Raw genomic sequence first — 18,668 nt, forward strand, 5'->3', positions numbered from 1 at the left:
TGACCATTTGGATCTGACCCTTTGTATTCTGACAGAAAAGTAAGAGATCATCTACAAACATCAAATCAGAAAATTTCGGGCCACTCCTAGAGACAGAAGTCAGTTTTCACACATCCTCAACCTCCTTATGAGATATATAACAAGCAAGTCTCTTCATACAAAACATAAATAAGTAAAGAGATATTGGATCACCCTGTCTAAGCCTCCTTCTAGGAGCAAAATTATCAATTCTATTCCCATTCCACAAAATAGAAAAAGATAACGCACGGACACAAGTCATAATCAAATTAACAGTGATGATAGGATAACCAAAAATAATGAGAGCACTCCCCAAAAACTTTCAATCCACCCTATCATAAACTTTTCAAGATCAATTTTAAAAGCAAGAATGTCTTTCTTGAATTTTGTGTGCTTCATGAAATTTAGAATTTTTTAGGCCACAATCATATTATCAGGGGCACCATAACCTGAGATGAAACCTCCCTGTGAAGGACTAACAATATCTGTAAAAAAAAAAAAGACAAAATCACTTAGTCAGGACTTTGGCAATTATTTTATAAATAATATTACACAAGCTAATAGACCTGAAATCCTTCATAAAGGTAAGGTTATCAACTTTAGGAATAAACACAATCAGAGTTTTGATGATGCTACGATTCAAGTGCTCTCCTAAAAAAAGTGCTTCGGAAAATATTTCAAATCTCAGTCCCCGTTATCTCCCAATATTCTTTAAAAAAAAGCTTGAAAACTATCTGGGCCAAGAGCCTTAAAAAGGACTCATACTGAACACTGCTGACTTGACTTTTGCAAAGGAGACAGGGTCAGTTAACTTAGTATAAGCCTCGGTGCCTAGAGTGGGTATCAGAGCATCCCTTGAACAATCAACCTTAACCTCTTCCATTGTATCAAAGAGATCCTTATAAAAAGAAAGTGTTTCTTCCTATAGAACATCCATATCGGTAGACCAAGATCCATCTCTAACATATAATTCATGCACTTTATTATGGTTTTTAAGCACCAAAGTCTGAAGATGAAAGAATTTAGTCTGTCCCTATACTTGACCCACTGCTCTCTAGATTTTTGGTACCAAAAAGGTTTCTTTTGCAATAAAAGCTTAGTGTAATGTTTTCTCAATTCAGCTTCTTTAATTCTTAGAGAAAACACATTGGTAACCTCCAAATGCCGTTGAATATGATCAATCTGACTTTTCAACTTACTTTTTCTCACAATTATTTTCAAAGACCTTTGAGTTAAATTCCAAAGAACCTGTTGAACCATCTTTAGTCTTTCAGTAATGCTTTTAATCCCTTGATTTCAAGTCTTACTAACAACATATTTATAAGAAGGGTGTGTTGTCCATGCAGCCCAGAACCTAAAAGGATGAGAACTTTTCATTCTAGAGCCACCATAACAACAAACTAAAACAGAACAATGGTCAGAATGAAGCCTGCTAAGAATTTCAGAATAACCCCCAGAAAATATTATCATCTGCGCCTCATTAACTAGCGCCCTATCTAACTTTTTAGCCAAGTTCCTGCCATTCCACACTGTTCTATACCAAGTAATCTCCTGTCAATAACTTTAAGATTAAAGAGTTCACAATCATCTAGAGTAGTAGCTAATAGACTAGTTCTATGAGAAGAAAAATAGACATCTGTACTCTCATCTGGCGCCACAATCTCATTAAAATCACCAATGACCAACCACGGTCCATTACAACACAAATTAATAGAACACAAATAATCCCAAATCATACTTCTTTTTTTGAATGAAGACTCTTGTACACTACACTACAGTACCAAACTAAGTTATCCACACTCACTTTAAGCGTAATACATTGGTCAGTTTAGTCAGTAACCACACAACAATAATTAGCAATAAAATAGAGAAACCAAATGCCACTCCTGTATCCCATTGCTTTCTCAACACCAACACAAAGAAAATTCAACTTATTCCAAAATTGCTTCAAATTATTAAATACAATATGAGTCTCAAAGAGAAAGGAAAAAAAGAGAATTATAAATTCTCACCAATTTGTTGCAATGCACACGGACCATCTTGTTAGATGCACCCTCACATTTCAGGCTAAGATATTAAAACTATCCATAAGAACATCAAAAAGAGAGCTCCAATAACAAATCCAAGACTCAACATAATGCCTCTGTCTTTGCCAGCGAATTCTGCAGAGAATTCGGGAGAAGACGCTTGCACATAGTGTCATTTGTTGTCTCATCCTTCTGTTGATGATGTATGCTATGACGAGTCCTCGAAGAAGCTACACTAACCAGTTTTTCAATATTGATGTCCCAGTTTCATTTTAATTTGGACCCATTAGCACATTGATGATTAGGCCTTGTCCAAGTATTGGTAGCCTTGTTAGGAGTCTTCGTTGCTTTTGTTTGGACCTGATGGATGTTAAGAGAAGGTTTTTGGCCCATTTTATACTTTTCTTTTCTAATCACTTAAGTCCAGCCTTCCAAATCCTCATGTTGTGCATGTTCTACATGATCAACATGCAAATCACTCGCCACTAAATCCGGGACAGCAGCAGTTACAGTATTACCTCCAAGATTCTTGTCTTTTTCACATGCACCAGAATTTTTTAATTTGAACTTTTTAGCTACTTTGCTATATCTTCGACCACTTTGGCATTAGTTCTTCCTCCCGCGTTGCCGCCATTCTTGCATGCCTTTATATCATGACCAAACTTAAGACAGGAGTCACAAATAAGGTAAAGACTTTCATATTCAACCTCATATTCAACACTCTCAAAAGAATCATCTTAGTCACCAGAAATTCTAAATCTATCTGAACATAAACACGAGCATATCGTCTTCTTTTCGCTAATTTTGTTGCCAAATCAACCTTGATGGGATGCCAACTGCTGTCATAACATCGAGCGTTGCTTCTTCTTGGTAGCACCAAATTGGTAATGGAGAAATTCTAATTCACACTATAGTTTTTCCAAAACACTTTTCACTTGATCTGAACTCTCGATCCCAAGGCTTCACGGTCACATAATTTACCTTAATCATCCATGGACCTCCTAAGAGAATCTTTTTTCGCTCCTCAGCCACATCAAAGTTCACAAAAAAATAGTCAAATACCACGCACGTCCAACAAATCAAAACCTCCCTTAATCCATCATACCACTCAGAGTTTATGAGACAACACATTGTAGCTTTAGTGTTTGCCCAACACCTTGATCACTACTATAGCATTCCTATAAGGTTCTTTCAAGCAATTCTTAGCTTCCTTGGTAAACATTACACTAGGTGGCAAGAAACCTCCTTGCTTCCCAAAAACCACCACAATGTTATCTCCTGACAAAGTTTCAACTAGTGCAAAAGTTTTAGCAATTTTAGAACCCTCAACATTGTCCCTAAAAGAAATCTTCAAAGGCTTAAAAGCCCCTCCAAAAGCATGATCTTCCTTTTCTCCTGATGCAAGTCCTCTCCCGCTCTCCCCCTTATCTCTTCTGCCAACATTGTCGGCTACTTTACTGTGTTTCACCCTCAAGCTCTCTTTCCCGCTCACTCCAGTGCTCATCTTCCTCCTCTTAATAGAATTCTTATTGTGTATTTTTTCTTTTAAAATCTTTTTTGCAATTTCTATTTATTAAGTGTAAAATTGTAGAATTTTATTCTTTAATTGCAAAATCACTTGATTTTATTAGTCAACTAGTATTTTTACCCGTAATAATATTACGGGAATATAAATATTTTAAAATTATGTTGACTTTGTTCTGATATTATATATTATGACACAAAAGATTTATAGAATCAAATTACTTTTACAAAAAGGTTGTAGGAGATAAAAGTCACGGTCGACTAAGAAAACCTGGGTCTCCATAGATAAAAAGATTAAATAATAAAATTTTTAGTTATTATTTTTATATTAAAAATTTTAATTAATTTTAACATTCATTATCTAAAATTTGAAAGAATTTAATGTGTATATTTTTACATTTGATTAGGTGTTAAGTCTACTGCACAAATAAAAATAATTAATTTTTATATACTTGTTATTTGAAAATAATATTTTCTCCCTCTATATATATAAAAATATAATTAGATATTAGTATAAAAAATTTATATTGATAGTTATAATTTATAAAATTAACTCAAAATCAATTTTTTTGAAAGAATTGAATCTTGATTCTAATTATTAATCACAACATTAGTATTCTCTCCAAATTATATATAATAAATATTTGAAGGAAGAGAAGTTAAGATATAAATTAGAAAGATAAACAGTAAAAAATTGAAACTAAATAAAAAACTAAAAAAGTATGTATATAATAATAATAATATATTTTTATGTGAATATTATTACAGAATTATTTTAATTATATTTAATTATAAATTTAATATATTTCGTATAATTTTATGAATTTATTTGAATTATATTATTTTATTAATTTTATTTTTTGTAGAATAGAAAGGTAGAGGATAATAGAGAACGAGAGAGAAAAAAAAAGAGAAAGATAAAGAAGAAGAAGAAGGAGTGAGAAAGTTTGTTAATTTTGAATGAAAAATTTTATTTTAATTGTAACGAAAGAATATCTCGTGACACATTTTGGTTTGTCAAATTAGTAATATAAAATATAAATTATAAGTTATATATAAAGTGGGAAGGGTAGAGAGAAATAGAGAAGAGAGGAGAGAGATAGATAAGAGGATAAAGGAAGGAAGTTTATTAATTTTGAAAAAAAAATATTTTATCTCAATTTTAATAAAAGAGTGTCATATGATACATTTTGGTTGTTAAATAGTAATATAATATAGCTATATTTTAATTTTAATTTTAATTTAATTTTTAATTATAATTAGAGAATATTTTGTTATATATTTTTATTGTCAAATTTATAATTAATCATTGATAATGGTATACAAGAGAGAAAGAATTAGTGAAGGAATGAGAGAATTAATAACGTTGATTAGGATTAGAAAGAATTACTAACTCTTCAATCAGCCAACTTGAACAACCTAATTAATAATTAATAATTTTAATTTATTTCATTAAATCATAATTTGAATAATTTACATTAATAACGTTTTTGAAAAATTAGGATTTGGTGTAATTAACCCCTCAGCTCGTAAGCTTTCGATGAGCTGAACTTGAGCTTAAGAAATAAGCTCGATTGTTAATGAGTCGAGCTGTGAGTCAAGCTCAATTTTCATGACTAAGCTTGAGTTTGATCTAGATTGACTCACTTCCAGCCCTACAATCGTCCCATTGCCATTCTCGCTCGTTGAAGGTTTCTTCTATCTAAGCTGTTGTATCCTCGCCAGTCGCCACCGTCTTGCCTTCCATCGCACAGTAATTGGTATTGTTGCATCAAAATTGTATCGCCATTGTCGCTGGTAGAGAATAACGTCGATAGAGCAATCAACTTCAGAAAGAGGATTAAATAGCCCATTGTTTGACTTGGGTGATCACTGCAATTCAACGGAAGGCAATAAAGATTTGAATGTAAGTGATGGTGCTATTCAACATGTTTCCAAGGTATGTTAGGGGAGAGGGTGGGTGTTTTGATTTTTTTTTTTTTTTGTATTTATTTTTGCATGCAAGTGGATTATATTCTGTTTGTGTTACGTGAATGTCTTTTATGTATGCTAAGTTGATTTTTTTTTTCAATTATTTGGATATTTCTATTATAGTATTGTTGTTATATGAGAGATTAATGAAGAGATTTTTCTTTTCGTGAACATAATGCCTGTTTCATTAATTACACAGTTAGATTTTTTGTTGTCCTTGTTGATTGATAACTTTTTTCTATTAAAGCGAGTTAAACTCTTTCCAACGAATGCATCTTTTTTATTTAATTTAGTTAACACTTGTTTTATATTTCGGTATGAGTGGATATTTCTTTGTACAAACGCTTGAATAACTATTTTGTTCGACCTCTATATGTGTTTGCACTGCTTTTTAATTTTTATGAAGTAGTTCATTATATATTAATAATCATGAGTTGATAAAGGTTTTTTTGTGTGTGTTTGATTGAAGGTCAACGAAGATACGAAAGTGATTGTACTGGAAAATGATGAGTAGGAATTGAGTCATGAGGTTTGAATTCTACTTTATTGTTTTTGTTACCACTAGATAATGAGCGATTGTAGGCTATTTTTAATTGTTGGTGCTATTGAATCTTTGGTTTTTTCAATTGTTTAAAGTTGACAGATCATAGTGGGATTAGCGAAGAGGAAATCTCAAGTATAGGAATGCGTTTTGATTCGTTGCCTTTGGCACATAAATTTTATACAAATTATGCAAAGAAAGTTGGGTTCGTAACTAAAGTCAGGAACATGAATTTTGATAAGACGAGGAAGGAATCAAAGATACCATTAATCAATTAATTCATTGCAACCGAGAAGGTTATCGGGAGTCTCGAGTGAAGGCAATAACTCGGGCAAACAGAATAACAGCTATGAGATGCAGAGCAAGGATGTATGGCATGTTGGACAGGGAGAAGGAAAGTTGGATGGTGTCGATATTAGAATTGAGGTATCCCACCCCTGTTCTGCTAAGAAATCGGTCCACTATCATGAGTACAGAGAGTTGATTATGCATACTAAGTGCGTGATTATGGATAACGACAAGGCTGGCATAAGATCCAATAAGATGTATCTTACACTGGCTAACGAGGTTGGTAGGTCGTCGAACTTGAGTTTTTCAGAAAAAGATGTCAGGAATTACATCACAAGCAAACTCTGCTGTGCCGACGAGAATGCGAACTTTAAGGAGATGATGAATCATTTCGTGCGAATGAAAGAGATTAACCCAAACTTCTTTTATGCGATAGATGTTGACGATGCTAATATGTTTAGGGGTGCACTCAAGGTTGATGCAAGGTGTAGGGTTTTATATGAATATTATAGAGATGTGGTGTCGTTTGACACCAAGTACAAAAGAAACAGGTATGTGTACGTATGGGTTAATTGTGAAAGCCTTTATGTTTTGAATTTGTTTTACGTTCGTAATTATGGTTGGTGTTTTTGCAGGCATGGACTATTGTTTGCATCCTTGTCGGTATTAACCACCTTGAAAAGTATACTCTTCTTGGTTATGCTGTATTGGAAAACGAGTAGAACCCTATTTTTGAATGGATGTTCACGCAACAGGTGAAAAGCGTTGGAACTATGCCACGGGAGATTATCACGGACCAGTGCAAAGCCATGTATGGTGTTATTAGGAAGGTCCTACCAAATACTCGCCATCAATGGTGCATCTGGCACATACTGAAGAAGACACTTGTAAAGCTCGAGGGTTACGCTCGGTACAGAGAATTAACTGCTAAGATGAGTAACATTGTGTGAAATTCTCCTTTTGTGGACTAATTCCATGTTGATTGGGCTGAATTTATCAAAGATTTTGACCTAAGTCACAATAGATGGTTATCAGGTTCGTTACTATTAACTTACTTCAAGTTTATCTGTTGCTTATAGTTTATTGAGTTCTTGCATGTTTATTTATTTAGTTATGGAATATTTTCTTTTATATCTTAGTTGTTGTTTTGTTTTAGGAGTGTAGTCTATGCTTCTTTTTATCTTGTTAGTGGATGTTCTTTTAAAAAAGAAATGAATATTTCTGTCATTAGTAAACTGGATGTTTTTCTTATTTTTTTTCTCATATCTTGTTTTATTCTAGGATATTTGGATGTGGTTATTCTGTTGTGTCTAAATGAAACTCTTTTGTTGGATTATTTCTATGTAGACCTTTATGACAATCAATGAAAGTGGGTTCCAATATTCATCAACGGAGAATTTTGGGCTGGTATAAGGAGTACGGAAAGGAGTAAAAGTATGCACACATTTTACGGAAAATTTCTATATTGCAAGAGTGGTTTGGTTCAATTCGTCCATAAATACAACAATGTGCTTGGGAACAAGGAGCAGAAGGAGCTGAAAGATGATGCTGCAGACTCGAAAGGAGTCATCCCATGTGTATCGAGCACTACCATCGAGAGACAATTTCAACGGGAATACACTAGTAATATGTTCAAGGATATTCAACTGGAGTTAAGAAAAAAAAACTGATTGTGTTGTTCGGTCAAATATATACCAGGGTGATTCTATTTTTGTGAAAGTGGACATGCAGAAGATAGTTTCTGAGAAGACTGTGTACCGTATATACGGAATTGATTTTGACCCTTTGACTCATGAGGTTTGGTGCAAGTGCAACATGTTTGAATCCATCAATATATTGTGTTACCACACCCTTGTTGTGTTTTCATACTATAGAGTTGACAGAGTACCGAGCTGCAATGTTCTTCTTCGATGAAATAAGAACGTACTACGCAAGAACACCTACATTAAGAGTAGCCATGATGTGGCTATGTCCGATGAAAGCCACAATTTGTTCAGGGGTCTGTGTGCAGAGTTCTATAACGTTTCTCAGGAATTCGTTACTTATGATGAGGAAGCAACCATATTGCAATTGGCTTTTTGGGACGCAAAGTCTAAGCTGACTAATTACCGCGCCATCATGCGTTCCAATAATGTTGCTGCGACTCAGAATAGCATGCCCACACCGAGCGCAGGTGGTGTTGGTGTACATGACATGCAGGGCCCTTCAAGAGTTGCAACTAAAGATCGACCGAAAAGTAAGATGCTTATAGCAGTTCTAGACAAGTCAATTAAGAAATCTATGTGAGAGAGGAAGAGAAATTCACATCCAATTTGTGCTATATTGAGGTATATTTGATCATTTGTTGAGATAGTATTGTTGATTCGTATATGTTGTTTTTGTTTTTTTGCGTTTCTTTTTTCATGTTGTTGACCTTCGGATAGATAATGATTACGATGCATCTGGAAAGAAAGGATTTGATGGTGCTACCGGTTGGAATGCATCGGATAGTGGTGGATTCATGTCGCTATTGAACTCTTTTGGGCATAGGTAATATTTCTTTCGTTGGGTTGTACATGTTTTTTGTATGGGTGGTTTTCCTTCTCTAGTTGGATACCATTTTTTTTTACTAACATGCGTTTGATGTGCCTTATGTTGTTGGTTTTGTTGTTTCACTTACGTGGGATAGCTGTTTGCTTTGTCACTTACATGGATTTCATTAAGAAACATTCATTTAGTATGAGAATGAAATATACTGGTGCCTAATAGAAGAAACATCCACGTATGTCTTGGCAAAAATAATCAAGTAACCACACAAATAAACCTGCCAAGTAGGATTTATGTTAAAAAATCATATAATTCTTAAAGAAATAGAGACATCAACAACTGTTTAACACAAAAAAAAACTAAGAAAATATATAAAGAAACTCCCATTTAGTATGAAGACAAAACATGCTGCTGCTTAACAGAACGAAAATCCACTTATATCTTGACAAAAACAATCAAGTACATACTCCAAGAAACCTGCCGAGGAATATTTAAGAAAAGAAAATCCATTCACTTCTTAAAGAAATAGAGACATCCATAACTACTTAACACAGAAAATCTCAGAAAATATATACAGAAACATCCATTTAGTATAAAAAAGAAACATGCTGATACCTAACAGAAGCAACATCCGTGTAGATATAGGCATAAACAAATCAATACCTACACAAAGAAACCTGTCGGGTAGGAAATACATAAAAGGCCATGCAATGCTCAAAGAAATAGAGACATCCACAACTGTTTAACACAAGAAAACTAGGAAAATATTTAAAGAAATTTCCATTTAGTATGAAGACAAAACAACTATTACCAACCCCAGCATCAAAATCAAATTATCTGGAGAAAACCTTTCTCAAATGTCAGTTATATTAACATCCATTCATAAGATGCATATGGCAAAACATGTTAAATATCGGAATCATGTTATTGATATTGACAGAGAGTTTCACAATTCAACATAAAGAAACACTCGCATAAGTGAGTACCTCAGAAAGGATATATGTCGCATTCTTTTCTAGTTTTTTGGCAGTCCATGCAGCGATCCATGGCTACGGCTCATGACAGTTATCCAACGCACCGTGTTTCAGCCGCTAAAAGTACAGTACCTAGACAGAAGATGGAGGCAAATTATGCTCTACAACGTAAATGATATGCTCAATTTACTAATACTCATTTAATGCAACCTACCAGCCTGACGAACATGCAGCTATCACAGGTTTTGTTCGTTTTAAGCTTATATTTCTCGACTGCCATGTCCAACCACTTTAAAGTATGTGACGGCCAATTGAATTTTCTTGGATCAGAAACATCAAAGACGAGGTAAATGTGTCATGGCGAAATTACCTGTTGTGTTGTTGGACACAAGAACAATTTTAGGACCACTAGTATGAAATGTCTTCTATACTCCATCTTGTCTGATTCCGTTTCCATAGCGTAGTTGTAAACAAAATCGTAGATTTCAGTGGTTGTTCGTCTCTGAAACTGCCTTTTGATGGCCACATGTGCTGGATTCCTATCGTCCAGAGATGGAAATCCATCACCTACAACATGCCCGTGTGTCAGTTGAGAAAAAATTGGATATAAACAACAATGTTTGAACGAATAGGCCCATGGCATGCTAATTAATATATAAGGAGGAACTCACCGGAAGAAGGAATGTCGAAAACTCACCCAATTAACTCAGCGTTGAGGCGGATGTTGCTAAGATATACTATCAAGGTTCTTGTTCTAAAATTGTAGGATTGAGCTAGATGAACTATAATGTCTTACTTCACCGCCCAATATGGAATATGTTTCAAGAATCCAAAGCCAATTGCCTTTATCTCCGCCAGCTTCGCATCTGCGTGGTTTTTGGTAAGATGACTCATCATATCATGAAAGTATCTAGGCGAGCATCGTGCCTCTAATAATTTCTGTCAATAACAAAAAGTAGTTGTAAGTAGCAAATAGGATCATGTGGAAGTAGACGTCGATAATGGTAAACAGCATATTACCTTTTTTCCTATCTCGCTTGGCTTTTCAGCAACACAAATGAGGTGATTTTATAAGCTGTAAATATCCATTTTTGGGTAATTATTCACACAAGAGAAACTTACGATGTAATTACATTGAATTTAGAGAACATCCAACAATTCACCAAAATTTAAACCCCTAGGCTGCGTTTGTTTTCAAGGACGGGACACTGAGACAGGGACACGAAGACACAAAATTGTATTTAACAGATGAAACATGGACAGAGATATTGTGTCCAGGGACACTGAATTAGTGTATTTTGTGTTCATCCTGAGAGGAAGGACACAGAGACACTAACAAGGGACACAACTTATTTTTTATTTTTTTCTTTCGTTATTCTTGTTAATTTTTTATAATTATATTTTTTATTATTATATTTTTCTTCTCAAATTTTTTGAATGAAAAAAAAAATTAGATTTTCATAATTTGTTCTAGTTTATCACCAAACTGGATACAAGAATACAAAATTTTGTGTCTCTGTTTTTTATATATTGTCCTTTTCTCAGAAACAAACACAACCCTATAGAACACACCTAGCTGAACATGTACATGCACAAAATCAGTAAAAGAACCATCGACATACATACTAAAACGAACATCTATTTAATACGATTAGAAAAATGTAAACAAAAAATTAGAAAAAAAAAGGCCTCGTTTCACCATGTTTAGATAACTGAATTTATTGTGATTTTGTAGTTAAATTTCAAACCATGCATATAGAATACAACCCATTTGATCATATACATGTAGAGTAAACTAAATAGCAACTATTCGCAAAAAATTTGAACACCGTCGGCATACATGTTAAAATGTACATCCATATTAGTTGATACATAAAATTCAACAATGCTTAAAATAAATTGCCTCTTGGACCATGATTAAAATGAAACTTAAATTCAATCAAAATTAAACTATATTTAATCTAATTTCAGCATCGAACTCCCAAACCACCTTTAAAAAAACAAAAAACTTGAGCAGCAGGTGCACGCAGAATCCACCAATTCAAGGGACAAACAATAATATAAAAAAAACAAATAGCATCTACTTTTTTTAAGCAGGTGCACGCAGAATCCAAACTTTCATTGCTATTAACAACAGAGTGGTTAATGGTTGGGTTGCATACATAGGAACTACAACGTCGTGGTATTCTTCGTGCAATATATGACCTGAAAGCTTCACTGGTAATTGAAGAAGGATCTCTGACACAAGGTCCATGTTTTCAGCAACAACGTCAAGGGAGTTATGCATGATGAAACTTAGCACAGGAAGAACTGTATCAAGAGCTACACTGAAGTCTGAAACATGAAGAACTCTGGTTATATCAATCTATACCCAAAAAAAAAAAAAAAAAAAAAAAACTCTGGTTATATCAATTATTAAAGTTGACTAGACAAAAACCATCCAATGAAATTAAAACAAGTCAAAGAGGATAGAATAATAGACAACTTTCTATTTATTAGAGAATTAAATTTGTGAAAATTAGATTAATTATTGAACTAACAAAACTAAAAATTAAAAAATTTAAATGTTTATTGAAATTTAATTGTGGTTAAATTAGATATAATAAAATGATATATTTGTAACAAAATATATATTTTTCAAAAAATAATTTTTATGAAAATTAAATTTTTAACTGGTTTCTCAATAAAAAAATTGGACCAATTCAATTAGTTTACTAATATTTTCTTACCAATTTTTTTACCGATATTTTATAATTTATTTTCTTATGGACCAAAGAATTTTAATTGATCCAATTGGCTAGATACCAGCTTTATTTTCCCATGCGATGCCACCTTCCACAGCCTCAAGTCATTTGCAATTAGGCCCAAGATATAACTGGGACACTATCCCACTCACGGTACACAATGTCACAACAAACACATGGCTGGGCTTAGTGGTGGCCATGTAGGTCTCTGATGATGGCACCAGAGGCCCAGGGTAAGGTGACCCGTAACATGGGTTAGCGGTTTGTTTCACTGAGTTGAAGCGCCCGCGTTGATTCCTAAAACGATGCAAAGCACTGCAATATGCCAGTGATCTAGTGAGGAACAGAGAGGGAAGAAGCAAAAAATCACCAAAATCCCCCTGAATTGAGCTTCGTGTTGTTTAATTATTTTCTTCTATGCACTGAGAGTTGGGATCCTTGGAACGATTTAGTGAGAGGAATGGACCCTCTGGAAGCCCTTGTTGCCCAAATCCAAGGGTTGTCGAGCACCCCTGGAGACATCGCACGCCTCCACATCATTCTCAAGCAAGCTGATGACTCGCTCCGTGCTGAGTCGACTCGGTTGTCCCCCGTTCTCGGCCAACTCGCTCCCTCCGAGCACTCCCTTGGTTTTCTCTATGTCCTGTAATTACTCTCTCTCACAAGTTGTTCTTTCCGCTTTTGTTCGTTTTTCGCTCTGTAAAACCCTCAAATCACTTGATCAAATTCTTTAGGGTTTCTGAAATAATTGGGGGAGTAAAAAGGTTGCAACTTATTTGAATAGGAAACTATCGATGTTAAGTTGAAAGCCCTATTTATGGGAACCAAGGATATTGTTGCATTACATGACTTACTTATGTCTACTTAATTTTAGTGCGTATGTAAGTGAAATATGGTTCTTTTCTTTTTCTGATTTGGGTTACGCTTATGATATAATGTCAGAGATGCGTTCACATCTGGTCAGATTTCAAAGCAGCAAGCTGAGACATCAGTTCCTATCATTACTGGGTTTATTAATGCTTGCAATGCAGAGCAAATTCGGTTGGCGCCGGAAAAGTGTATTAACCTTTGTTACCCCAGTTTGAATTTGCATTTGAGCAATGCTGATGTTGTTTATTTATATATAATTGCTTGGTTTGGTAAAATGTTGTGTTGAAAATTTTGCAGTCGTATTGGTATGCAAGAGACTGAAAGACCAAGTAATGATGCTTGAAGCTCCCATTCGTGGCGCTGGTCCCTTGTTAACCGCTGCTAGAAAACTTCAGTTGTCCACCGAACACTTGACTCCTTTGCACTCGGACTTTCTTATGCTTTGTGTGTTGGCAAAATGCTATAAAACTGGCCTATCAATATTGGAGGATGACATTTTTGAAGTTGATCAGCCGAGAGACCTTTTCCTCTACTGTTACTATGGGTGTGTTCCTCTCGTCCCTTTGCTTTTTGAAAGGGGAAAACAAAAGGATTGTGAGGATTTGTCCATAACTATTTTAATTTACTTTATGGAATATATGCTTAAATGCCATTGACTTTGATAATATTTTATTGAAGTTGTTCTCATCTCAATTTACATCTGGGTAGTGTTTGAACTTTGAACATCTTCCTTATGCATAGTTCTTTTGCTTTTAATCTGAAAAGCATGGGGATGAGTAGTTAGCTTCAGTCCTCTCAACCCTGTCATTCACTAATATAAACAGTGTGAGAGAAATTAAATCCTTCTGTCCAATCTTTTCCACAACTTTTTGTAAGTTTCTCACTCATTATCTTTTTTTCTTAATAAACACACCTTCAAGGTGAACAACAGAAAGACTGTACCCTGTACTCAGCAATCAGCATCTGCATTGACAAATTGACATTAAGTATATGCTCAATTTGGTCCCTCAAAGTAACTAGCATGAATCACTTTGGTTCTTACCCCCTTTTCCATCTTGTCATTGGTTGTCCCATCCTGAATCATGTTGGTTAATTTTCTGTTTTCTCTTTTACTTGCATCTTCTCGAAGTTTGTATTGTGCTATAAATTCCCTACTATACAATTGCATGCTGGCACCTGGAAATTATGTTCTTATATGATGTTGATCATGTTTAAATTGAACTTCACATAGGTAATTTAAAATGATTTTTTGCAGCCTTGTTAGATTATGCTTCTTGTCATGAGTTTATAACATGAGGAATTTGTATACTGTGTCTAACACTTGACCTTTGGACAGAGGCATGATATGCATTGGACTGAAACGATTTCAAAAGGCATTGGACCTTCTGCATAATGTAAGTAATCTTTTATCTTTTATCACTGCAGCTTATATCTGTGATGGTTTGTTCTTTTAACAACCTTCCCAATTTTTTATAAAATAATAACAACAACAACAACAACAACCACCACCACCTTCCCAGTTTGTCTACTTGTAGTAATTTGTGTGTTATATTTCCAGGTAGTAACTGCTCCAATGTCTACATTGAATGCTATAGCTGTTGAAGCTTATAAAAAATATATATTGGTTTCTCTCATTCATCATGGACAGGTAAGCATTTATATTCTTGTTTTTATCGGTGACATCGCATAATGAAGGCATGAAATTACATTATAGCAGCACAAAAAAAATAAAGAAGGAAAAATCAAAGAAGTGCTCAGTTAGATCTTTCACATTTTTAAGAGATCACACTTGTAGTGTCAAGCTTTATCAGTTTTGTGATCAGGATAGTAACATTGCGAATAGGCTTTCCATTCTTATCAGTTTAGTCTTTATTAAGTGAGGTCTTATCATTGTAACTAATCACCTGAACTATCATTATGTGTAGTGGCAGCTATCTACAAGCCTTCCTAAATATGCCTCGTCAGTTGCTCAGAGAAGCCTAAAGAACTTCTGTCAGGTATAACTTAGTGAGGTCAGGAAGGATGCAAATCAGTTGACAAACTTTTGTCCTAATGTTATGTGAATGACTACTTGATTATATTTTAAGCATGTTTGTTGGAGAATACTGTTTATTCTACTAAGTTTTGTTTCCTCCTTTGAATACGGTGTTAGTGCATTGCTTGCTTTTAAAATATTTGGTTACCCCCCCCCCCCCCCAAAAAAACCAACAAAAAAAAAAACCTAAGAATAGAGACATAACACAGAAGATAAAAATGGACAGCTTACATATTTGATGTTTGCTAAGAGTATTACATATTTTATATTTATATCTGTTTAACTAGATTTTTTTTATAATTTAAACTTTTCTGAAGGATAAGAGAATTTCCTTGTCTGGGTTTATTTATGTGATTTTCCATTATAATCATTGAAGAATTTTAGATACTCATTTCTGTGTGGCAAAATAGATTTGCTATTATATATCATAGTTACCCAAAATGCAATACATTTTGGTACGGGAACATGTACGTGGTGCGCCATAGGTAATATATGTTATGTGGGAAGTATACCCATCGCATCCAAGTACGCAAACAAATTGTGAATGGGTATGCGCATACTGGTATGCGGTACATCACCTAATGTTGAGTTCATGTAATTATGTTATATACTTCACGTTGCTGGATATATGTACATGCTTTTGAAGAATGTTGAGACGTATTTTTTGAATAATAATAATAATAACTTAATTTTTTCTTTTTTTTTGAGCAGCCTTATATCGAATTGGCAAGTAGTTATGGCACAGAGAAAATTGCAGAATTAGAGGCTTATGTCCAGACAAATACAGAGAAGTTTGAAAATGTGAGTGCTTTCACAATCGTATCCTTTACTTGAAGCATTTGCATTGAAACAGCAAGTCCTACACCATGTCGAACTAATAATTTTCATTTTTGGGTAGCTTTCTCCTTAACTGTCTCTGTGAACACTGATTATATCACGTCGTATTGGTTTCAGGACAACAATCTTGGGTTGGTTAAGCAGGTTGTATTGTCCATGTATAAGCGAAATATTCAAAGACTGACCCAGACATACTTGACCCTTTCTCTCCAAGATATTGCCAACACAGTTCAGTTAAATAGTCCCAAGGAAGCAGAGATGCACGTACTACAAATGGTGGTGCTCCTAAACTCTTCAGTTTTCGCCCATCTTGTAGCATTAAATTTCTGTTATTTATTATTCACACTCGTGAATTGCAGATTCAAGATGGTGAAATATATGCAACAATTAACCAGAGGGATGGAATGGTTAGATTCTTAGAGGATCCTGAACAGTATAAAACTTGTGAGATGATTGAGAATATTGATTCATCAATCCAGAGGTAAGCCCTTTTTTATGTAAAGTCAATAAAAAGTTCCTGTATATTTTTCATAAGATTAACTTGCCATTTGGATAGTAGAATTGGAATTGCAATAGAGTTTCAATTTCTATTCCAATTCATTGGAATTAGAATTGTTTAAATTTTTTATGTCATTGAAAATCTAGATGACTTGTAATTCTATGTTTAATGTTAGTTTTACTAGTATATCTTCAGATTCAAAATGAAATGAAGATTTTAAATTTTTATGTCATAATATGTTTTGACAAATAGGATAGATAGCATATAATATTCCAAAAAAAAACAAAGGGAGAATCATATACAAAGTAATGAGAAAAGAGACATTTAATGATTTAATGAGTCTTGGAATTGATATTAATCATATGGGTATAGATTAGGAATTATAAAGAGCTTGTTTCATTTACTTTTCAATGTCATATAATTATGTGTAACTAATTTTAATTCCATATTTTATTTCAAACATGAAAATTGAAATTGAGATGCTCATCTCAAATTCCAGTTCTCTATTCCGTGTTTCTATATTATATTTTAAATCTTTGCTTGAAGACTTAAAGTGAAAATATGCTACCCAAGCAGTATATTGTTATTGTTGATTTGATGGTGATCTGTCTCATTTGCCGTTCCTCATGTAATCAATTTTCTTAATTGCCCCACAGGATAATGGCATTATCAAGGAAACTAAGTGCAATGGATGAACAAATTTCATGCGACCAGTTATACTTATCTAAGGTTTGTGTGTTAATTAATTATTCTCATACTGTCATCAGAAATTATATGTAAGAATAGATAACAAAAAGCAGCTTCATCCACAGGTGGGAAGGGAGCGGCAGAGATACGACTTTGATGACTTTGATGTTCCAACAAAATTCAACATTTAAGGCTTTAAAGATGAAGACTATATATGGTGGGAATGATGCTAGTAGATTTGTTCAGTTGATCATTCTCCCTTTGGTGTTAATGGGGTTTTTGTTTATTTTGCCTCCAATTGGAAGAACAAAGTAGTTCATCTTTGAATTATCTTGGGGAATGTTAAATTGTACTTGCTGATGAACTTGTTGACTGTTATCTCTAGATTCTTTCCATTTTTGTGATATTTCCTTAGTGATATCATATTTACATAGTAAAATTCAATTTACGGGGCATATATTTTGCGGATTTCTCCAGTACTATTTGTCGCTAAAAATAAGTTTCCATTGTTATTTTTTAAATAATTAAATCTTGAACTAAATCGGGACTGATGAATATACAATGTTCCAATGTCTATTAAAACGAGTATGGATTCTGTATTGTGGAAAAAACGGGAGCTATTATATTAACCGTTAGGTCATCTGAACACTATATGCACAGAAAAACTGCTAAATGAAGAGGTGCTTGGGAGTGACTATGTGAAAACATTCTGACGGTTTTTCTTTGATGGTTCTGGAAGTATTGGCTAGATGGTTTCTAAGGGGTGCTAAGGAAAGGCTTTGGGACTGGTACGGGATGATGGCAATTGAGACAAGAAAATTTCTTTCAAAGTTTTGGGACCCTTGGAAGCTACCACTTGGGTGTAACTTGGTACGATTGAATCATAGAAGGTTGCAAATGGAATTTATGTCTTCTCTTTGTTTTTTTTTTTTTTCAATAATGAGACTAAAGACTCCACCATCCAAATCAAGGGAGAGAAGATTTTGGCTTAAAATCCTACAAAAACAACAGGTGAGACACATCATAAACTATGCAACATATAATCCACAACCCCTCACAAAAACACCAATCAAATAAAGCTAATAACACCCACAAATAAAGACTTTCCTTTGCAAAAGCTCAGCTCT

General features: G+C 34.0%; 1 protein-coding gene across 1 annotated transcript; it reads left to right on the top strand.

Moving 5' to 3' along the window:
• Positions 1–12,710: 12,710 nt before the first annotated feature.
• Positions 12,711–17,998, top strand: LOC112755130 (COP9 signalosome complex subunit 3). The gene is made up of 11 exons (XM_025803041.3): positions 12,711–13,258; positions 13,556–13,671; positions 13,781–14,027; positions 14,820–14,877; positions 15,042–15,131; positions 15,409–15,480; positions 16,230–16,319; positions 16,473–16,631; positions 16,715–16,836; positions 17,511–17,583; positions 17,667–17,998. The coding sequence occupies exons 1-11, from the start codon at positions 13,074–13,076 to the stop codon at positions 17,730–17,732; spliced, it is 1,278 nt and encodes a 425-aa protein (XP_025658826.1). The 5' UTR covers positions 12,711–13,073; the 3' UTR covers positions 17,733–17,998.
• Positions 17,999–18,668: the final 670 nt, after the last annotated feature.

The sequence above is a fragment of the Arachis hypogaea genome, chromosome 16 (assembly GCF_003086295.3).
Source record: "Arachis hypogaea cultivar Tifrunner chromosome 16, arahy.Tifrunner.gnm2.J5K5, whole genome shotgun sequence".
Classification (NCBI taxonomy): Eukaryota; Viridiplantae; Streptophyta; class Magnoliopsida; order Fabales; family Fabaceae; genus Arachis; species Arachis hypogaea.